This window comes from Salvia hispanica, chromosome 1, assembly GCF_029641045.1.
Source record: "Salvia hispanica isolate PSC_SH4W2 chromosome 1, Shi_PSC_v1, whole genome shotgun sequence".
NCBI lineage: Eukaryota > Viridiplantae > Streptophyta > Magnoliopsida > Lamiales > Lamiaceae > Salvia > Salvia hispanica.
This window is the reverse complement of record NC_142692.1, coordinates 43,748,622-43,772,990: the sequence shown is the minus strand read 5'-3', so window position 1 is coordinate 43,772,990 and position 24,369 is coordinate 43,748,622. Positions and strand designations below refer to the sequence as shown.

The 24,369-nt window shown below is 34.8% G+C and overlaps 2 protein-coding genes across 2 annotated transcripts; one reads left to right on the top strand and one right to left on the bottom strand.

Annotated features, from left to right (window-relative positions):
• The first annotated feature begins 8,616 nt into the window (after positions 1-8,616).
• LOC125217727 (uncharacterized) lies at positions 8,617-10,322 on the top strand. The gene is made up of 5 exons (XM_048119250.2): positions 8,617-9,049; positions 9,130-9,369; positions 9,625-9,690; positions 9,786-9,851; positions 9,930-10,322. Exons 1-5 carry the CDS (start codon positions 8,657-8,659, stop codon positions 10,017-10,019), a joined length of 855 nt encoding a protein of 284 aa, XP_047975207.1. The 5' UTR covers positions 8,617-8,656; the 3' UTR covers positions 10,020-10,322.
• A 9,448-nt stretch (positions 10,323-19,770) lies between these two features.
• LOC125221960 (vacuolar-sorting receptor 3-like) lies at positions 19,771-23,794 on the bottom strand. Its single transcript, XM_048124316.2, has 12 exons — positions 23,275-23,794; positions 22,242-22,934; positions 22,075-22,163; positions 21,918-21,987; positions 21,760-21,843; positions 21,604-21,680; positions 21,450-21,531; positions 21,250-21,332; positions 21,103-21,169; positions 20,498-20,626; positions 20,305-20,414; positions 19,771-20,183 (listed from the first exon to the last, which is right to left on the bottom strand). The coding sequence occupies exons 1-12, from the start codon at positions 23,582-23,584 to the stop codon at positions 20,085-20,087; spliced, it is 1,893 nt and encodes a 630-aa protein (XP_047980273.1). The 5' UTR covers positions 23,585-23,794; the 3' UTR covers positions 19,771-20,084.
• Between the last annotated feature and the right edge of the window lie 575 nt (positions 23,795-24,369).

Sequence of the window (24,369 nt, the reverse complement as noted above, 5' to 3'; positions counted from 1 at the left end):
GAAAATCAGTGGCGGATCCAGGGAGGGACAGGACGGGGCGATCGCCCCTCATCGGCGACCCGCTACCTGGACGTATATTTTCCATAAACACCCCTTCTGATAGCTTCCGACGACACCCCTTCCCCCTTCGTTAGCTTTCTTTAAATTTTATTTTGCCTCTTTCGTTTTAGGATCCTGATCCGCCACTGATGAAAATTAACCCTTATTATTATTATTATTATTATTATTATTATTATTATTATTATTATTATTATTATTATTGTTATTGTTGTTGTTGTTGTTATTTCAACCCATGGTGTTACATGTTGGAACGAGACAATCATAGATCAAGGAATCGACAACAAGATTCAAGAAGGAACTAAAATAAAGAAGAATCAAATTAATAAAGATCATTGCAATACACAGAAAATAAAATCATTCCATACTAGTAAGAAACTTATAATTTAGAACATCCCGAATATGATGTATAAACTAATCAAACTCAATGTTGCAAGTTAAAAATATCAAAATGTCTGATACTCAATTTGAGAATTTGAGGAGTGTTTATATCAAACAATCAATGATAATAATGGAGAAAATAAAAAAGACTCAAATCAAATTCTGTACAAACATAAAATAAAAGAAAATATTTCCATATTTATATTGTTATGCAAGGTCATGAAAAATCCAATTCAATATAATGTAGTCCTTAAAGCATTTTCGAGTCTTTTATTTTTGGCATTTTATTTGTATCAATACATTTATCTAATATTGTCATAGATCTTTATAATTGTAGGACAAAAAATAGTTTACCATTCACAAATTATAAATCGATTCTCATATGAGCCTCTATCTAAACACACAAATCATATACTCACAATAGAGTCTCCAATTTATATTATCTCAATGTAATGATTTTAATTTTTATATACACACCTAATTTCATATAAATCTACATTTACTTGTTTGGTGTATAAATAAATTAACATTGCAAGGAAGAACATAAGCACGAACATAAGGCTTTTGGTCGAATGGATGACTTTTAATTTACATTACATTACTTTCAGTGAGATTTTATACTGATTTTTCATTTTATAATCGAAAATATCACTCTAATATTATTCCATTCTGAAATAAATTAAAACGAAAAATCTCAATGGAATCAATAGCATTAATTTGTCGTCTTAATTATTATTATAGGTGACAACTTCTAAAATTAGGCAACATGCAAAAGTCAATGTGTGTGGACTGTTCCACATTTAGGCTTTAACATTCTAAATTAGTTCCATAAATCTAAAGACAGTACTTATAATACATCTTTGATTAAAATATACATAGTTTGTAAATTTTTAATTGTAATCTTCACTAACAATAAAGTATATTTCACAGAATATGCCGTAATGGACAATTATTTGATCTCAAAATTAGTTGTAAAAAGATGTAGTAGGAGGAACACCATGAGCTCGATTCTTATTGCCATTAAATAAATTTATATAAATCGTGATCTTCTAAGTTAATTAGCGCACTGCATCAATGAGGGGCCAGCCTTTCACTGCTATTATTTGATCTTTTTATTTTTAGTTATCGATTATTTAATCTAAAATAGATAATATCATACACTAATATTGAGTTTTAATATGCATCAACTAATCCTCATATGTTACAAATAATGTTATAAATATGTAATTATCCGAACTAGTCATCTGAGTCCCATTATATGCAAATCCACTCCTTATTGCAGAATTGCAAAACTAGACTAATTAGGGTTTTTAGATCTAGTTTTTTATGGATGAGATGGGCAAATGTATAAATTATTTTCGTCTTCATCACAAGCCTATTTTACTTCAGCTCAGGACAAATAAGTCATAAAATATTAAGAGGATTTAACTTCATTCCAGTAGGTTTTTACTTCATTCCAATAGAAATATTACTTCATTCCAATTCATGCAGGATGTTTCGCGGACGGAGACATCAAGACCATCTCGTCGATGTTGTGATCGTCCTGAAATTCCAGCTATGACAACAAAATGAAGTGATAGCCTAATTGAATGGTATAATAAGCACATAAAATGATGTAATAAACTATTTGAATAAAGTATGTGTATAAGCATTTGAAGTCCTACTGGAATGAAGTAAAAACCTTGTCCAATGAAGTATTAACCATTTTAAATAAAGTAATAAATCTACTAGAATATAATGAATTGTATTTTTAAAAGTGAATAAAGTAAAAAACCAATTCAATGAATTCGAATGAAGCATGTGTTGAATTATTTCAAAACCTATTGGAAGTAAGTAAAAACATACTGTAGTTTCTAGGTATTACGTACTGAAATGAAGTAATAAACCTACTAAAATAAAGTAAAATGAGCTTGTAACGAAGACCGAAATAATTTACACATCAGCGAATTCTTATCAAAAAATTAGATTTAATAGCTCTAATTTGGTCTATAGTTTGATCTTTAAAATTAGTTCGACATTTATCACAACTCCTAATCTTTCTTATACAATATTTATATAAAAAGAGTATGGTTTTAAAATTGGTTTTACCTATTTTATTGCTTAATTACTACTACCTCCGTCCCATTAAAGATGACCCACTTTCCTTTTTGGTTTGTCCCAACCAAGATGACCCATTACTTAAAATAGAAATCCCTTTATCTCTACTTTATCCCCTTTCTCTTACTTTACTCTCTCCATTTAACACACAAACAAAATAAAGTTGCATAAAATCCCGTGTCGCCCAAGAAATGGGTCATCTTCCTTGGGACGGAGGGAGTGCTACAATGTAACCCCCCGTAATAAATGTGAAAACAGAGCACTGCGACTCCACTTTTGTTGACGGTGAATCATCTTAATTTTATCAGATAAAGTAATAATACAAACATATTGATTTGGTCATATTTATGTTGGATGTAAATTTATATTTGATCACAAAATTACCATCGACCATCTTAATGGCTATGAGCTTTATAATTTATTGATTTGTTGCTCGGACTTGGGCTGTTTATTCAACACCTTATGCCGGCGACCACCTTGGTAGGTACATTTTCTTCTATCTGCAAAACTATAACTATATTTGTCATAATAAGACTAGTACTCCTACTATAGTACATATTTTTTCAGGGATATGATCAGTTGCTAATTATTTGTTAACGGTTAATTATGTCAACAGTCTATGTTATACTCCATTCATCTACAAAAATAGATTAATTTTATCATTTTGAGTCGTCCACCAAAATTAGATTAATTCTAAAAATGGAAAATTTTAAACCAATACTAACCGTACATATCATTCTAAATGTGGACCCCATAATCCACTAACACTATTTTCCACCACATTTTCCTGTCTCTCTCTCTTACTTTACCAATTGTACATTAAAACTCGTGTCATTTACAACTTTTTCTATTTTTTATAGGCGGAGGGAGTAGATGTTAGCACGAATGCATTTGTATGTGAACTAAATTTTGTTGACATATACTCCCTTCGTCCCGCAATAGGAGTCATATTTAGTTATGGCATGGGTTTTAAGAAATGAAAAAAAATGGGTTGAATAAGTTAGTGGAATATATGAGTCTCACTTATATGTATTAGTTTTATAATAAAACGTGAGTGAAATAAGTTAGTGGAATGTGATATTACTTACTCCCTCCGTCCCAAGATAGATGTCACACTTGGGAGATGACACGAGATTTTAGGAGATGTTATTTTGTGTGTTAAGTGGTGAGAGAAAATATAATTTTATAATTGATGTGAGAGAGAACTTTTTCCAAAAGAAGAAATGTGACATCTTTTGTAAGACAAACTAAAAAGGAAAGTGTGACACCTACCTTGGGACGGAGGGATTACTATTTATGGTAAAAATGAAATATGACTCTTATTGTAGGACGGACCGAAATGGCAAAATAAGACTCTTATTGTGGGACGGAGAGAGTTCTTCGAGCTGACATGTAAAATAGATGTCAACACGAAGTCATTTATATATCAACAAAATTTTGTTGACATATAACATAGATTTTTTTGCAATATTATGACACTATTGGATATTTTACTGCAGCCGTTAGTCTAAACGACTTTGTTTAACTAAATCAAGATTTTACTACATTAGGGATTGGACTTAACAAATTAACTACCATGCACGTGCTGTTAAATAGGTAATGAACTGATGTTTGCTACGTCAACATGGGCCTGAAGCCCTCAAACTCTTTTAATGGCTCGAATATATGTATATATATTTAATCTAGTAGTAGTATTTTTTTTCTTCTTCTAATTTGTTTTGCATTTATAAAGCACAGATGCTTGTTTACGCTTTAACCTCACAGGATCAAAGAAACTTGGCATTTTTGGTGGAAGAGATAAAACTAGCATTGGCTCCTTTTCTCCATTAGTATTACTTTTTCTATCACCAATGGTTTTTGGATAGAATCCACATTCGCATATCAAATACACTTCAATAAATACTACCGTATCTAGCTAATCCTTTATAAAATCTAACATTGTACTCATAGAAGCCATATGTTTGAGCCCGAATATATCGTTGAAGGTACTAGACATGGATGATGTTATTCAGATATTAACGAGTACAAATGATTGCATATTAAAAAAATATATATGTGAACTGTTCCATATGGAAGTATTGAGATATTCTCATATAAATTGTCTCACATCTTAAATTTCAAATAAAAAGAGATCAAATTAAGTAGTGATCACTAATCACTTCTCTTATTGCAAATTAATTTTAAGATGGAATCTCACTTAGGTACACTGTGTTGTGGTATACCATGTGCATTGGAAGGTAATTTTATGTTGATTATGTATCAAATTATATATCTATAATCTATGCGTTTTATTGAGATGTCCTTTACATCATAAATTAGGTATTTCTTATATTTGTTAATTTTGTTATCAGACTGCGTCCGCCTTTCATTACAATTTTTTTTCATTAATTCTATAGAAACTAACAACTACTATTAATTTGTTTTTGTATATGAATAGTTGTATTGGGTTAACAGTTGATAATAAAATAAATGAAGTTGATTACTATTATAAGTTTGAGTTGGAATGAAGTGTTGTCATTATCTAATTCTAGCCATTGTGGGTAGATCAAGAATGTAATAATGCAAATGATTCGAAGACCAAAACCAAACGTGCAGGCCATTGTAGAATATTCTCCTCCCAACAACCACTGATTTTCTTTGCTTACTTCATCTTACCATTAATCTATGCTTTCAAAATCTAAGATTTTGGTAGCTCCTATCTCCTTTTATAATAATATTATTGCTAGTGTCCCATAAATTTATTCATGCATTATGCATGTTTTTTTAATGTCTAACGTCATTTTATTGAACCAAGATCGTGCGTTTGTTAATTCATCGCTCATCTGGCGACATCAATAATTAATAATAATAATAATAATAATAATAATAATAATAATAATAATAATAATAATTAGTAATAATTAATAATATATCCGTTTTGTTATTGTAGAGAATAAATAGTCACTAGGGTAGCTATTTTTTAATCTTACTTTTGTTACTATAATGATTTACAATGACAATATTTTTAGGTATGAATTGATCTTTATTTTACTTACGATTTATAAGTACTAAAATTTCTTAGTTGTGAAATGAATTTTATTTTGATTGTTTATTCACAATTTAACCATCAAACTTCTGGTCGTTACCAATTGATCGTATTTCACGTACAGTTTACTACCAAGTGCTCTTAATCTTAAATTAATTAATCAAATTCAAAGCTAATTCAGTGAATAAAGAGCAGATTATAAGTACTACTACTTTGAACCAAAAAAACATCTCTTTTAGCTATGAACCAAAAAAACATCTACTAAGTGAGATTACATATTAGTTTTGTTTAAATTTAATCCAAACCCAATACCATAATTTCTTAACATAGAATCACAAAATAATTTAATGTATATACCGCAAAAAAACAGAGATATACTTTGTTTGAGAGCCCCTATATGTAAAACATTGTTTAGGGTCATGTTTTAACATATTTACGGATATGGGATCCCAAAATATTTATAAGAATAAAACACTATTTTTAGTCATTCGTTCACAAATATTTAGTGTGAATTCTTCGCTAGAATATCAATGCCGCACCAGAATTTGATCAAACTTTATGAAAAGCGGAATTTCATTGTTTTCTACTTTCTAGTACAATTCAATTTCATTACGAATTAAGTTTATATGTCTAGTGCAGTATTGAGTATTCTCACGTTCTTATGAGCAAACACTAACATATCTGGTCTCCATTAACCCTAACATACACATGAATTTAATCTATTTCGTCTTGGATAAATTCTAATTTAAATAATACTTAAAAAAGCCGCTATCTCGGACAACCTCAACCCATATAGATCGGATCATTGACTAATATTATCGTTAATTTTGGTTCAGATAGTTTATGATTTAATATGATACTAAAAATATTTGGAAAAATAAATCTTGTTTTATTTTGTTTTTATCTATTGCTCAACAAAAAAATTTAATATAATTCCAATTAATAAATTACACTAAATTTAGGAATCTTCAAAAGTAGAATAATCGACTAACTTCATGGGAATGATGGAGTATTTCTTTTTTAGTTGGAACTATATAGACATTACAATATAATAGAAACTTATTGAGAGAACACATTATATTATATTGTTTATATTACATAAATATAAAATTGTTAATAGTTTTTACAATTATGAATGTTGAAAATGATGTAATCACATTTAAAAATGATCTCGACGCGTATTTGAAATCGAAGCAAGAAAATCGGCGAAAATCTTGGGTTCAATCGACCCTACACACACTTCAAGATTTTTATATATGTTTGAGGGAATTAGCAACTCGATTTCGTTTTTTCTTTTTTTATTTTCTTTGCTTTTTCCCAACATTTTTTATGGCTGACCTTTTTTTTTTCTTTTTCAGTGTGATTAAAGGACGTGTTTCTCCTATGTTTGGTTGCTGTCTAGTGATGTTAAAATTTTCATGGATCCAAAATTCTACTACTTATCAATTAATTAATATATTAGTGTAATGTAAAACGGAACTGTGAATAATCCATGAATTTGAGACGGTGATTTAATTCAATCTGGTGAAACATATGTTCAAAAGAATTTTAGTTGTTAAAATGGCTTGATGATGTAGGATAAAGTTTCAATATTTGAGGTAGAGGTGCCCACGGTTCCGGTTTTGGAAATTGCCGAACATGAACCAAACCGCGAGGGTGTATCGCAGTTACGATTACGGTTCCGGTTCCAAAACCGGCAGTTTTCCGGCGGTTTTTCACGGTTCTGAACTGCCAGTTTCTAGCAGTTTTTTGCGGTTCTGGCTAGGTTTCATGGTTTTTCGACAATTTTTAACGGTTCTGGCACGGTTTGGGTTCAAAACTTTTTGAACCTGAACCGAACCACAGTTCTAAAATCTGCGGTTTCGGTTAGTGTAATTTCTCACAGTCACGGTTTCGCGGTTAACCGCTGGAAATGTAAACCTTGGGCACCTCTAGTTTGAGGGTTAGTATTAAAAAGCTAATTAGTAATCAAATTTGACAATTTGTTGTGCTAATTAGCATTTGAAGTACTTATAGTCGACCAGGTTCAGTGAACCGTCCATTCTAAACGTGAAAGAAATAAAGTGATATAATCATATTATAAGTCTACATGGCACCATTAAAGGAATTCTTCTTAATAATTTGAGAGATACGATTAATGATAAATATTATCCAAGTTAATCAATCAATTGTTTGTTTTAATGGATTTTATTATTTTGAGCGTGTTTGATCAGTGTATATCTTCACATATATATTCAATGCTATCTTATCATTAGAACTTAGAAGTGAACACTCCTTGAATGCTTTGTTGGATAGATTGCATGTTTTTTATAAGTATCAGTAACATTAAATGCTCTAACCAAAAGGTGGTGAAAAATATTACTAAATGATGCATACAAGAAATAAAAACGGCAGCATAACGCTTCAAGACAAGATCTTCACAATAAAACCAAAAAACAGCAAGGTAATTATCATTTTTTTCAATAATGCTAAAAATTTGTGACAAAGTAGATTTTTTTAGGGATCAAACTATGATGGATAAACCCCAATCAAGGTTCAGAGACAGAAGCTAAGATGAAAAAGATTATGTCTGCTCATAGACGATATATTGTTCTTAATAATATCAGTCTCACACCCCCACGACCACTCATTAATTAATATATGCCTAATTAATCAAATATCATTTTCATTGGATTAATCATGGCCAGAATTGTTTATTAATTTCGAAAAAGACTTGCACGTTCTAGTTGCCAGGTGTCGTTCAGAAAACTCCAATCCAAACACCATATTTTGGTTAAATTTCTTGCCATCAACAATAATTAACCCTATGTCAGTTACTCATTTGATTAATTAGACTTCATTATATTCTTAATTATTCCTGTTTTGAGCTTCTTCAAGCGCCGAAAGGTTGCTTTAAAATCCTCCTCATTATTGCTTGAATAAGTCTTCTATGAGTTGTCATATTTTGTTACTATGATCATAATTAAATATTTGCACCAATAATTGGCTAGCTACAAGTGTATATAAATATGTACTTTTTTGTGATCAGCACAAGTCAGTTTTGTAAGTAACAAAAACTCCAATTAATTCTCTTCACTTGAAAACACAAGAATTGATATGGAATACGAAATGCCTCAAGTAGAGTGGAACGGAGTGATGTGCTCAGACGAGGAGGCCGAGTTCATGTCACAGCTTCTAGGGAACTTCACTCTCCCGAATGAGTTCCCGGCCACTTTCCCGGCTAGCCGGGGAATCGATGAGGCCACAATGTGTTCATTATCACAAGGGAGTAGTAGTGGCTTTGATCACTTCCCCTTCTCCAATCTCTCTCCACACACACCTACTTCTCTCCCTAACAACAATTTGATCACATTAATGGATTACTGCACCAATGACTACTTGAACCGGGACGCCAGCAACGAGAGCTCACAGTCGTCCAAACACGAACAAACGATGAAGGTGGAGGAGAAGATTAGCCACTCCAAGAAAAGATCTCGTGTTCCTTGTCAAGTAAGTGCTAGCTAGGTTAAAATGACCTAATTTTTGTTGATTGAATTTATTTTCTTACATTTAATTTGATGCAATGGCAGATTCCAAGGAGCAACAAGAGCATGAAATGCAGCAATGAAGATTACCCTAATATTAGCAGCAATGCAGTGGTTTGTAGAAAGCAACAGTCCTCGAGCAGCTGCTGCTCGGAAGATGAGTCGAATGAGGTCATTGGGACGACTTCCTGCTCCGGTTCCAAGGGCGGGCGGGCTCCCAATCCCAATGGCAAAACACGTGCCAGTAGGGGTTCGGCTACCGATCCACAGAGCCTCTATGCAAGGGTATACATTCTTCAGTGAACGAATAAAATATTCATTTTTCTAACGTAAAGAAAAAAAGGATAAAATTAGACGCTCTGGCAATTTTACCCTTACTATTATAGTAAGCGCAACTAATCACAAAATTTTAAATTTTATTTAAATTTTATGCAAAAAGTTATGCACACATTATGCAAAATTTAGAAAAATACAGCTCATACCAATCTTTTTTTCTGCATTCGCTCCTGTGCTAAAACATACATTGATTTACTCGTGCAGAAAAGAAGAGAGAGAATCAACGAGAGGCTCAGAATCTTGCAAACCCTAGTCCCCAATGGAACAAAAGTAAGGATTGCACAAATACAAATTCATATATATGTAAATGTAACTTTTTTTCCAAAGGAAATGAGACTAAAAGAAATTCCTATTAATGATCTTAGGTTGACATCAGCACGATGCTGGAAGAGGCTGTCGAGTACGTGAAGTTCTTGCAACTCCAGATTAAGGTATTTGCGAAACCCAAATTTTATCAATCTAAAACGACGTAGTTTTGTTTGGATTTGTAACACTTTCGGTTTATGCAGTTGTTGAGCTCCGATGATCAATGGATGTATGCTCCAATTGCCTACAATGGCATGGACATTGGACTAAACTTGAGACAACAATCTTCGTGAAGAATACATGATATGTCAATAAACATATATATAAAAATCTTTGATGGTTTTTTTTTTCTTTTTATTGCATGAAAATTAAATAATTAGAACATAACAGAAAGAGCGGCGGGTTGTATCTGAGTGCGGCTTATTATATTCATCATTCTTGTTTATTAATTGAAGCCAAAAATCAGTGGCTGATGTTTGATCTTGATGAATCGGACATTGTTTAAATTTTTATTTTTTTTATGGCGAGAGCCATGAAGATGGAATTGTATAGGTTGTGATTAAACAGTGGGATTATTCTTTTGTATTAAATTGTCACATTATTACATGTAATTATTTGTGTCTAGCATAATTGTGAACTTGTATTTCTCGATTGTGTGAGAGGAATTTGATTTTTACTAATTTATAGGCGCGAATATATATAAAAATATATTTCTAGTGAAAATGTCTACAGCATTGTTATCGTGCAAATGCATAATTAAATTTGAACTACTCGCTAAGCAAGGAATATATAATATAATGGCGGCTTGATAGGGGAGATTAGGGTTAATTGTTGTTCCTTTTCCCCCTCACATTAAAAAAACAAATAAACACTTCGTTTACTTTTCAAAATTGAAAATTTTGTCCCGAGATCTTTAGGGGAAAAAGTAAAACTTCGGGATTTAAAACATAAATAAAATAAATCGAGGACATTTTTTTAAAGACGCTAAAGTTAATTTGGGAATTAGATCCATATATTGATGGAAAATAAATCAGCAAATTTCCCACTATTTGAAATTCCAATTAAATCTTGAAGAAATTTTAATATTACACAAAACAATTTTGTTTATACTCATTAAAAGCATCATCGTTTTTTGTATTTACCGGTTTGATCGCATGCATAATTTGACGCGTCGCGTAGAATTCAATTTAGGAGAAAATCAAATCCGTAGTGGTCAAGTTTTAAGTGCGTGAAAAACACCAAATTCGGCCATAATTTATGATTTTAGGAATCATTATCCCTAAAATTAATTAACTATTTTTTTATTGAGAAAAAAGCAACAAATAGGTGTCAAAAACACCATGTTTTACATGTTTGTATCGTATATTATCACTATAACAAATTTATTTTAAGGACAAAAAATTAGAGACTTAATTACTTGCATTGAAATTTTTTAAAAAATTGTCAAAATTGAGGATGTAAAGAAAAGCTATCTTATGTCGAGGACACAATTGTCCACTACACCTTAATCTTTTATATTTCTGGAATGATTTTGTTTTTTTAATTTTAGTTGGGACATCAAATTAGAGTTTGAACTGACAAAAAAAATCCACTACACCTTAATCTTTTATATTTCTGGAATGATTTCGTTTTTTTAATTTTAGTTGGGACATCAAATTAGAGTTTGAACTGACAAAAAAAAATATCCTGTTTTTTTAATTTTAGTTGGGACATCAAATTAGAGTTTGAACTGACAAAAAAAAATATCCTTAATCATTCATGTGCTATCTACTTATAACCCTTATGTCAATAGTGGAGATTTGAAATCTAATTGAACAAACAAGCGATATTTTTGTACAATTCTTCACAAGAACGATGTATGTAAAGACTAAAGACATGTATCGATGATTTAATCATTTTCCGATCGATCACTTGTAACTAAATAAAGCTGATTGAGATTGGAACTTGTTTAATAGAAAGAAGAAGAAAAAGGAAAGACAATAAAAATGTTGGAATCTGCGTTCTTTTGTATAGAGAAAATAAGCGAAAAAAGAAAAATACTTTAATATATTGCATTCATAAAAAAGAAAAACGAATAGAAAAAAATACTCCTATATATCATATTAAAGATCTTTAAATGATCTTTCATTTAAAATACACATCGTATTTTACCAGGAATAAATCATAGTATGAAAAAAAAATCTGTTTAAATGAGCTAGGAAAAATAACAAGAAAATTAGAGATGTAACTAATTGGAGATTTTGGAATTGTATATAAAAAAAATTAAAAGGAAGTGTTCTGATCATGTCGATGTTGTAACATTATTGTATAATACATCATCAATATAAAAAAGTGAGTTTAGCTAGGTTTAGCTCGGATAGGAATTCTGGGTTCATGTCGTCATTATTAGAATAATAAAAATTGTAACAAATCATGATACTATAAAATTAATCAAACATTCAATCTAGATTCAAATCTAAAGTACTCATTCAATTAATTCCAGACAATTTTGATGTCCACACACCACACTCACTATGAATCTTGGACCAAGTAGTTGATCAAATGGTATCTCATTAATTAAGATTGATTATTATGATACTTACTAATCAGACGCCAGATCTAATCATTCATCCATATTAATTCAACCACCAGTCCTTATACAACTATGAGGTTTAATTTTATTTGATCCACATTTGTACGTGCACGAACTTGTTAATTAAATACAATAATTTTGATTTAAAGGCGCAACAATTAAAAATCTGGGTTCTAATAAGAGCTAGGGCATCAAGCCAGGAGGGGGAAGCCCTGACAATTAAAGAGAACCTAATTTTCCCTGAAAATAATCGATATATAGATTTTTTTAAAATGTTACTGGAGGAAATGAACCAATAAGAATATTCGATCTGGTATTAATAAAGTATGAATAAATTCTTGATTCAGATTTGGACCCATAATACTGATATGAAAAAAGTATCTCTCCATGTACTCATATTTATAGGCTCTCTCATCAAGATCCATGTTTTAATGTATATAAGTACAAATCTACATACAAAAAAATCCGGCAACATGGGTTTGATTAGTTATAAAAAGCTCCACCATTGATTAATAAATTTCTACATTGATATTCTCTTCAAATACAATATCATTATAATGTATATGAACTACATGACCTTGATTTTAGGCATTGCTTAAATAAATTGGCTAATATTTACTATTCACTTTGAGTCAAATAGAAGTTGCGGACAGGTGCAGTATATGTCATTTTTATTGATTGGTAGTAGCCAATTGGCGTTGTTTAGGTCTTTCGTTTTGATTTTGTTTATGGTCTTAATTTTCTCTTTTCTTATTTTTGAGGTAATCAGATTATCCTTCAATTATCTTGTTTGAACAAATTATGTGGCTCGTTGTATGCTGCGGTATCAATACAATTTTTGTTTTTTGCGGTATCAAACCATACTTATTATGTGTTTTTTGGATTTTCATCATTTTTACCATCAAAACACCACACTATTAAACAAATGTAAGTACAAGAAAGTCAGAAAACGAATTTGGAAGAGGGTAATATATACTTATAAGGAAATATATATCAAAACAGTTGTGGAAACTAGATTCCATAATATACAAATGATTAGAATCCAATCTCATCATCAACTCCATTCATTCATACATAACTACATATCTCAACACATTATATATGTCAGTAGTAATCTTCAGATATCTACATATTCAATACGCAACAAGTGTACACTATCATGAGTTATTCAATTTAATAAAATCAATAACATCTTGAGAAGTTGCATGTTATTAAATGAGTTCCAAATTTTCCCCATAGATCCGTGGCATTAACAAATACTCCGTCCGTTCCTTTGTAATTGAAGCGTTATTTTTGGACACAGAAGATTAAGAAAAGAGTGTTTAGTTAGAAAATATTAAATGTGTTGTATTCTGTAATGAAAGGACATGACTCAATTATAATGGGATAGTCCAAAAATGAATATAACCCAATTACATTAGGACAGAAGTAGTAGACCATACTTCTATTAATTCATGTTTGACTCTCTCTTTCTATCTCTCTCTCTGTGTGCAAGAAGAAACATGCTATCACGATGAAGACACACTACCAAGAGAAGAAACACAAAAGAAAAAGGATTGAATTGATTTAGGAGGCACAAGCTGTCACATGCTACCAAATCTTTTTCTTATAGACTATAGTAGTAATAACCTCAAACAAAATACTGACTCAAACATGTCGCATATTAAAAGACATCAGGGTGATACTCATTCCAACTGTATTTCCAAAATATCATTAAAATAATATTATAAGTATACCTTCAAAACCATTGTTGGAGATGGAAGGACAGGTACACGAGCCCCCACATCACCCTTGCACAAGAACAATAATTCATGATAATAGTGCAGCACGATCGCATATTATTGAGATATTCACATATGAATTGTTTTCGCACCGAAAATGTGAAGTAGTAAAAGCTAACATGGTAGAAAACAGATCACCCATTCACACACGAACTATCACCATTTATTTTAGGATATTGAAACCGCACTCATTGGCGGACACAAGAAGAAGGGATAAGGGGCTTAAGCCCCTCCCAAAAGATATTTTTAATCATTTTTTCTACTACTGTAATTTTCAGATTGGTTGAAAATCTTGTTAAGCCCCTGTGAAAATGTGTCAATAAAGATTAAATTATTAAAAAGAAAATTTCAAATTTAGGGTGAATTCGGAAAGAAGATTCCGTTAAACAAAACCTAGTTTTTGTTTTCTATAAATAGAAAAAACGTTAATATGATAGAGCAACAATAAAGCATCTAAGTCCTTCCTTCAAGCGGCCGCACTAGGGTTTGGTTGATCTCCCCTTCACACCGTATCAAGCCTCTGTAAAGCCTAACGTGGTAGAAGAATAGATCAACTAAATATAGTTATAAAAACTCTTCATTATATTAAGAGATTAATTAACATGAATTTCACACCTTTTCAATGTGGGAGAGGATAACATCTCTCTTTGGATAACAACAAAGACAAAGAGTGATGAAAAAAAGATTATATTATGGAGATCTAGCTATTAGACTTAGTCTAATTAGATATGTCTCATCAATTCTATCTTTTAGTACTTTGTATCATATCTGTCATAGACTCAGGAACAAAAACCATTTTGCAATCACCAAATAATCCACATGTTGTCTTTCAAATCACAGATTTTGTTTCTCAAATTATAATCCTAAATGAATAAATCAATGGTGCTATGTAAAGTATGTTGGTGTTGATAGTATATTGTGTGAGTTCATTTTCTAATATGTCTGTAGGGCATTGCCTTATTGCATGTGGTGTCTATATTGGAAATCAAATTTTCCAGGACATGAAAGGGAAATACCGTTTACTATAAATGTCTTAGGACTCTGTTTGGTAGCATGGAATTGAAGGTGTTGAATTTTAATTGGAGCTTTTAATTCCAAATCCAACATTTGGCACCACAAAATATTTGGATTTTGGAATTGAATCAAAATTTCAAATCCTCTTAATTCCTCAATTTGAATTCTATATCCAAAGCAGATTATTTGGAATTCCAAGCAATTATAAAATTGGACAATTTCATACATTGCAACACACTACACATACACACACTGCACACACTCATGTTAGGATCGTCGAATGCAACATTAGTTTAATATTGTCCGTGCAACATTAGTTTGATATTGTCCGCTTTGGGTCAAGCCCGTACGGATTTGTTTTTGGGTCATTCCCAAAAGGCCTCAAACTAATTGGAGTTGGACAAAAATTATATACACCTTCCAACTTATCGAGACCACATCGGGACGCAGTCGACACGAACATGGGTCGTTCCAGCCCTGGCCCCTGGATCATCCAGGGCCCGACTCTAAACTCGAGTCTTTCAGGGCCCGACCCTTACCGGGGCTCATCCAGGCCCGACCCATAGCCACCTGGGCTCTGATACCACTGTTAGGATCGTCGACTGCAACATTAGTTTGATATTGTCCGCTTTGGGTCAAGCTCGCACGGATTTGTTTTTGGATCATTCCCAAAAGGCCTCAAACTAATTGGAGTTGGACAGGCATTATATACACCTTCCAACTTCCTTTCCACATCTGATGTGGGATGGGTTTGTACCCAACAACTCAGACCATACACATAGTGCACATACACAACACAATGTGTGCACACACACACGGCGCACACATTGCATACACACACATTGCATACACACACACACATAATTCATTCACATTTCACACACACGTATGACACACTGCACACAATAACACACCGTGCACACACTACATACACAATACACACTTAGAGCATCCGCAGCGGTGAAGGCTGCGGTGCTCGTCCTTCCGTGCCGCTGAGCACGGTGCCGTCCGCCCGCCGATGATGCTCGTCCGTCCGTGCCGCTGAGCAGCACACGTGGCGACGCCTGATTCGCCAACGGCATAGCCGTTGGCTTATTTAAATTTTATTATTTTTTTTAAAAATGCGAAATTAATTGAAAAAAATGTTTTTAAATAAAAAAAATATTTTCCCACTTCCCAAAAAAAATATATCCGTTTTCTTCCCACTTTTAATTTATTTTTCAATTTTTTTCTCCCAAAATTCACATTTTCATCTATAAATACCTCCACTTCAACACAAAAAAATCACATTCTCATTTATTCTATTATCATCTACATTCTCTCATCTTTTTTCCTCATACTCTCTCATGTAAATTCCCACCACACTACACAATGTCCGGCTCCGGCGATCACCCCTCCGGCAATCGTGGTTGGAACCACGATTGGTTCGACTCTGGCGAATTCCCTAGTCCGGAAACACAATTTACGGCCCCTCCTCAAACCCAAGGTTCGCAAGCTCTGGGTGGCTACTGTCCTTACCCGGTGCACGACCTAAACGCCTCCGGGTTCGGGTGGACACCCGAACCCGGATCGGGAGGGAGCAACAGCTCTACTCCTACTCCTACTTTTGTTCCTACTCCAACTCATCATGTTCGTGGCACCCGCACCCCGTACACTCCGGGTGAGATGATGGCGATGTTCAAAGCCTACTTGGCAGTCTACGTAGATCCGGAAGTTAGCACGAACCAGACCGGGGAAACGTATTGGTGGCGTATCACTCGTCTGTACAATGAAACCCGGCCGGAGGGAACCATCTATCGCAATGATAGTATGGTGCGCAATTACATCTTCAGATGCAACGAGGCAATCAGTAAGTTCCAGGGTATTTACCTCAAGGAAGAGCGGTCGGCGGGGAGCGGCACGAGTGAGCTCGACATCATCACTGCCGCATTGGCGACCTACCAACGCACGGAGTTCAAACCGTTCAAGTACCTCAATTGTTGGCAGGAGGGCCGCCAACATCCAAAGTATAGGGGCGGCATAGTAGCATCCTCCTCCAGCTCCTCTAGCAAACGGTCGAGGTTAGTAGCCCTATCCGACGGCGCCTCCGATGATGTGGCTACCCAGCTTGCCAGAGCTAACTTGGGTAGCCCCGACGCTGGCCCGAGCAGTTCCCGCCGGCCGCAAGGAAAGAAGAAGGCGACGACCACCCGCCGCCGCGCCTCGACTCCATCCGCCCCCACCCCCACCCCCGCTCCCTTTGTGCCTCCTCCACCCCCGAACAACACGTTGTGGACCCTCTTGGGTCAACTCTATTTGAACGATACGTCTAATATGACTCCAGATCAACTTGCAACACATGAGCAAATGATCTGGGGTCTCAAGAGGCAATTGGGGTTAGAGGACTAGTCTTCCACGGGTGTAATTTTTATTTTCTAGGATTTAATTATGTATTTTTATTTTTTAGTATTTTTATTATGTAATTTTTATTTTTTAGGATTTAATGTAATTTTTATTTTTTAATGTATTTTTATAATGTAGAAATGTTTTTAATAATTGGAGTATTTAAATTGAATAATAGAATGGTGGGACCCTTAAGCTTGTCCTTAGCTAAGAGCAAGGATGTGGGTGTTGTGCTCTTAGCTAAGGACAAGGAGTAAAAGTGGGTCCGGGCCCACTTCCGTGCTCTTAGCTAAGAGCACGGATGGAGATGCTCTTACACACTACATAGACAATACACGATGTGTTAGGATTTTTTTACAATACACGATATGTTGGGATTTATAAAAATAAAATTATTCTAGTTGCTTGTATGTTGTACTCCCTTCGTCCCATACTAGATGTCATACTTTTCTTTTTAGTTTGTCCTATAAAAGATATCACATTTCCTTTTAAGAAAAAAAGTTATCTCTCACATTAATATAAATATACTATTTTCTCTTTCCACCTAACATACAAAACAAACCTCCGAAAATCTCGTCCATCTCACAAGTGTGACATCTTTTATAGGACGGAGGAAGTATAATTCTAGTTGCTTGTATGTTGTATTATAAATTTCTTGTTTCTCCACTTTAGGAGATGAAATTTATTTATCACTTGGTTTGTCACATGTACACCCAATAGTCCAATACACACACTATACACATTACTCATACTACATGCACTCCACACACACATATAGGCATTAATCACCCACACAGTGGCCTGACGATTAAGTAGGAAAGAAGATGATGGAATTCTTGTGTAATCACGCTCGGTCGATTGGGTGTAAAAATGTGATTCTTGATTGAAAAATTGAATATTTGGTTTGTTTGATGGAATTTCGATTGCTGCGTTGTTGTTTTTTCTTTGATTTATGCCATAACGTTTATGTTTATTTGGAAGGTGAGTAAACACACAAAAAACATCGTCACCGATCTAATATTTGGTCAAACAAAGAGGAGGCGGAAGTGGCATTGGTGCTCGCCAAGGCCGCATCGGCGCGGGAGGGCGCGTGCCTGCTGGTAGACCTGCTCGGATTGGCCGGTCTGGTAGCGGCGTGTGCTCTGCTGCACCTGGCTGACGGCCTGCCTGATGGCCTCGCAGCCGCACTGCTGGCGGTCCATCTGCTTCAGCTCCTGGCAGCAGGCTTGAAGGTACGACTCGAGGTTGTCCTCGAAGTCGTTCCTCTGCTGCAAGAAGCGCTGGCCCGGCGCCCCTGCACCTGCTGCCTGCATTCATGGTGGTTCTCGTCGGAGAGCTGCTGCGAGTGCGGCCTTGGTTGCCATTGTTAAGATGTGAGAGACTGAGAAAGAAAGGTGAGTTTGTTGGTGGTGTTTAATAGAGGATTGGAAGGGGTTTTACGTGTTGATTGATGAGGAAGAGTGAGCCTCCAAGCTTACACATCGATTCACATGCAAATGTTGCCAATTTCCACGTCCTCGCCTATCTCATTTTCTCGTTTTCATTTGTCAAGAGACATATTCAGAGTTCATGACATTAGATTAGTGTTCAACGGAGTAATAATAACAAAATTTAAACAGATTTGAGTGCCTTTATTATGTTTTATTTAATTTTATTTTGTGTGTCATGACATAATAGAACAATTGTGTAATCGAAATCAACAGAAAAGTAAAGAGACGCAGAATTTACGTGGTTCACCAACGTTGTGTTGACTACGTCCACAGGCAGAAACGGAGAACATATGTTACTCATTCAGATTACATAGTTATGTGTCGTACTTATATATAAATAGGTACACGGACGACGCGCTAGGCCCAGTACAACAATTTGGGCCTAAAATATAAATATATCATAGCGTCGGGACCCCGTTCGGCTAGCGGCAAACTATACAGATTCAAGGCTACTAATATTGTGGAACCAGCTTATCTTACCATAAATACCAAATTTTTGATATACGGTTCTCTCTTTCGGTGAGGTAAAATAATAGTATGATTTTTTCTCATACTAAATTTTTGACCATATATGTTTAAGACTGAAAATGAACTTTGGTGTATATGTGAGTACATACGTAGGTTCAAGACAAAAATCGATTAAATTATCAAATTATCAGGTATATCAATTAATCTATCATCGCGCGAGCGTAACAATAAGCATCACACAGCTAGCACACTCAAACCCCTACTAAACTTGAGATGTTATGCATCAATTGTGCAAAAATACTTTAACATCATTTCATCTAATAAAAACACATTCATCTAAAAAAGTTGCATATTTATTAAAATGAGCTCCCAACACACCATTTAATCCGTGGCATATGGCAACATACATACCATTATTAACTGCTACACACTAATGCTACAACTAACAATGTTCGAACTCACCCTGCATCGACAAACATCCAAGATACATGCCACCCCGACTCAGGCATTCGCATACATAAACACGTCACAGTGATTCTCAACGTATCTATAATCAACAATTCGTTCCAAAACTGTATAAATTCGACCTTCAAAACCATTGTTGGAGATGCAAATCGAGCCCCCACATCACCGTTGCATTCAGAATCACGGTCAAGCACGATCTATATCTACGTGATTTGGTACTTCGTTCTGGCTGTCCAGAGGCATGTATTGGGCCATTATAGCCCTGATCTCCGAGTCCATATACGACTGAAGTGGAAAACATGTTATATTAGTAAGAGGGTTGAGATTCGAATGCGTTTCAACTACATAGTTCTTAGTCATGAGGCAGGAATTTGTGGGAATCTGATGGATAGATCGAAAAACTTACCCTCAGCCTCTGTTTGTACACGAGATAACCACCACCACCGGCCAAACCCAATACGATCAAAACAAGCCAAACAGCGCCCCAGCCATACTTCACCTCTGAGGCACTCGTACCTGCAGAAGAAATGATATACGAATGAAATAAGGAAAACTCGTACAGATAGATAGTAAAAGACAATTCTTGGAGTCGAACTAACTGATGCAGGTATCTTGGTCCCTCATATACAGCAGGCCGCTGCTACATGTGCACTCGTAGCTCCCCCATGTGTTTTTGCAGTTGCATTCGTTGCATTGGCAAGCTTTCTTCTCCTTACATTCATTAATATCTGTGTGTTAAAATGTAAAAGGTTATAAATTGTGAGGAAGTGTTTACTTTGCATGATAAATTAGACGCAATGGATTGAATATTTGAAGGCTAACATGAAAAACAAGAACAAAATTGCTCAAAACAGCATAGACAAAGCGATGAAAAAGACGATTTCTAGCAATCTAACAAGCTTAATCTTTTAAAATATGACTCACCAATTCATGTCTTTCTTTTTCTAGACCTCGTAAGTTACTCGGAAAAAAAAATTTGGCATCTCAACAGATTGCGTAAAATTTGTAAGGGATGTTAGTCTTGAATAATATTGAAGCTGTAATTTAATCGAAAAGATTGTAATTTCTAGCAAATATTGTAAATTCATTATCCAATTTGGTTCACATGGTTTTATTAGGTGGGGCATTATCGGGAAGAGAACCGTCTAGCATGGTGAACTGAGCTTCGAAGAAACATACGAATGTTGTGCAGATAGTTCTTTACCTTCACAATGTTTAACACCATCGCCTTTGAATCCTGGAGGGCATTTGCATTTTCCATCATCACTATCCTGTTAAAAATGTACTCAAAAAATTCATTCATACCCATTTTTAAGCTTCGGATGATGACACGGTTTGAAGGTTAACTAACCACACAAGCAGAGAAAGTGACCCCGTCTCTCTTTTCACCCCAGCAGCCTCCGTTATTTATTCTGCATCGCCCAGGCCCACTTGCTGCACATGCAGAACGAATGTGAATAGTTTTCGATGCTCAAGAGGGGAAGATAAGTTAGTCCATCCCAACTACTTGGTGTTCGGTAAACAAATAAACAACAATGATCCTTAACATACCAGAACAAGATCTGTAACCATCTCCCCTAAATTGCACGCCGTTAACTACTGGGCATTCACACACTCTTCCTCGAAATGTGTCCTGAACACCAAAAACGTAAGAAAGGGAAAAACTTGAGACAAAACAATGTTTATTTTTATTTAAATAAATCACCTTGCAAGCTGTGACATTTGCTGCCTTGTCTTCCCAGCAGCCACCATTATTGTGCAAGCACTCATTTGTTTCTACATCTGCAGCTAGAAAGTTTCAGTTTCGATTTCATAGTCATATCATCGCACTCAACCTTTTAATTACTCAGGAAAAGCATACCGCCATTTAAACAAACAGATGGCTCCGTAGTTTCTTCAAAACCAGCACATATAGCTTTCGAGACAGCACCTTTCTCCAACTTCCCTGAAAGCAGACACGTCAAGAGAAGGCGGTATTTGACTATCTTGAAGCATTTCTACATAAGGTTGCTAACAGACCTCGATACTGGCGATTGTTCACGACAAGGGTAGGCAAAATGGTTACATCGCCACGCGATCCTTTACCAATCTACAATTTTGGCATATGAAATGATTGTTAACAGGCAATAACATAATACAAAGACTATTTTCCCGAAAGAGACATGCAAATACTCACTTGAGCTTCTTGCTCTTCTTTCAGAACGGGATTGTCCGCATCAGCATCAGGGTCGCCCATGCACTTTTCGATTTTACTCAGATCAAGACCTGACATAGAAGCAACAATAAGATAAGTTCATTTTGTTTGTGGTAAACCATCATGTTTATAAACAGAGTGTAATCTACCTAAAGATTTGATAACCTCTTCGGCACACTCCTTGCCGTATTTCTTCTCCTTCATGGGGCATCTGATATGGAAGTCAGTAACATAGTCCCACCAAATCCACGGCTTTCGGGTCTCATTTGCCACTCTGAAAACACATAGCTGTCTCAAGTTCTCAAGCACCACATCCTTTCCATCATAACCAGAGCTGAAATCTTGCTCCGGGTCCGGAGCACAGTATCTCCCATGGTTGAGGCATTGCGACTTGCATTGCTTGCTCACAGTGAATGCCTCAGGGCAGTACCACGTGATATAGTGCGGAGTAAACTGAGTATAGCCACCTTGCTCGAGCATTATAGCTGCACCCTTAAAATCCTTCAAGAACTCCATCAACATATCACACTTAACCCCACACTCGTCATTGCTGTTAGTCCACAGTTCATACTCCACTCGTTCATCCGGATGGGGGACGGATTCCCTCCAGTCGAGGTTCACATTCACTACATCTCCATTACCAAGTGCTTTCTTTAGCTTCTCACCGAAACTCTTATCAATCAGCGCAGAAGGTATTGTTATATTCGCAATATACTCTGCAGCTGCACGATCCTCTTCGGGCGAGTCCATCGTGATCAATGGCTCATCGCGGTGGTCAGCCACTAGAACAGCAGCTGCGCCAGCATTCTGAGCATTCCAAACTTTCAAAGCAAAGAAGCAATCTGCAACAAAGAGTACAACACCATAAACTCCCCAACTCCTCTGTTCAATAAGCTAAACTAACTACAGAAAGTTCCTAAATCAAGAATGCCTCAGCAATCACAAGACAGGGAATCTTGAAATTACTTGGAACAGAAACTATCTCAACAATCACAAGGGTATATCAGGAAATAAGTTAGTTTTACCTAAATTAAACCGTCAAGCACAAAACTGAAATTCACATGAAAAACCCCTAAAAAGATGCGAAGATATGCATGATAATTAACTAACTCAACCTCAATTATAAAATATGCCATAAATTAAATACCAAAAAATAAGAAATTGAATAAAACACAGAAATACCTCCACGATCAACGAGAACAAAGGTGGGTAAAGCTCCAGGCTTGGACTTGAAAGAAATCCCAGAATCCTCAAATTTTTGGCAGCCCTTTCTATTATCCTTTGGATAAACCACAGTTCCAGCCATGCTTCCACCATATTGTGGAATCCCAAAGTTACCGATGGCACTATCGTAATTTCCCTTAATGCTTTCCGGGGATAGTACTTTCAGGCTGTTCTTCTCCACCAGAAACCGACCCATCGCTGATTCCGCCCAAATCAGAAGTAGAAAAGGCAGCAAGATTGCAGCTTTCGATCTTCCAGAACGCCCCATTTCCTGCAACAAGCAAAAATGCCAGGATTTTGGTTGGGTTCGTTCCTTTTTGGCTAGATTTCTTGCTAAAGCTAAAACACGCAGTGAGTGTGTGTTTGTGCGTGAGGTTTCTAGGGTGTGGAGAGTTGAAAATGGTGGAAATCCTAGAGTATAATAAACAGTGTAGATTTTGATGGAGTTGTCTGTTTCTGTCTTGATAGTGGAGCTAGAGACACGTTTTTGGTGATTCATGGATTAATTTATTTCCGCATTCAATATCTAATCGAACAACAACACGAATACAGTTGCGTTTTATGTTTTATCCAAACCTATTATCCCAAACAAAATATAGACGCCCGAAAAATGTTAAAATAAAAAACTATTATTGATCCTTTTAATTTTAAAAAAATAATAGCTTTTTTTTCAATTCGGGAAACAATGATAGAAGTTAGAACAGTTTTTTTTTTAATGGTAGTAATTGAAATCATTTTAAAAGTTTTGTTAGTTATTGGTTTTAAGATGATATTTTATACACTTTTTATCACTCCGTATAAAAATAAATGAGAAATTATTGTTGCTCCTTTTGTTTAAAATGTAACACATTTTTTGACAATATTTTGAAAACAAAAATCATTTTAATTCTGAAATCACAATCTTATCAGCTCCTTATTTATGTGTCTTTTAAAGATTTACTAGTTACTTCATTTGTTTTTTTTAATAGATGCGTCTTTTCTTTTTTTGCAGGATATTTAAAATTGTGTCTTAAGTGAATAGTGAATAAAATAAGATATAAGATTATTTTTTGT

Excerpts from the sequence above, each read along its gene's own strand:
- LOC125217727 (XM_048119250.2), top strand. The coding sequence starts at position 8,657 with ATGGAATACGAAATGCCTCAAGTAGAGTGGAACGGAGTGATGTGCTCA. Across the intron at positions 9,050-9,129 it reads GATCTCGTGTTCCTTGTCAA|ATTCCAAGGAGCAACAAGAG; the intron begins GTAAGTGCTAGC and ends ATGCAATGGCAG. Across the intron at positions 9,370-9,624 it reads CACAGAGCCTCTATGCAAGG|AAAAGAAGAGAGAGAATCAA; the intron begins GTATACATTCTT and ends TTACTCGTGCAG.
- LOC125221960 (XM_048124316.2), bottom strand. The coding sequence starts at position 23,584 with ATGGGGCGTTCTGGAAGATCGAAAGCTGCAATCTTGCTGCCTTTTCTA. Across the intron at positions 22,164-22,241 it reads AGAGGTTATCAAATCTTTAG|GTCTTGATCTGAGTAAAATC; the intron begins GTAGATTACACT and ends CTTCTATGTCAG. Across the intron at positions 20,184-20,304 it reads TGTACAAACAGAGGCTGAGG|TCGTATATGGACTCGGAGAT; the intron begins GTAAGTTTTTCG and ends TTTCCACTTCAG.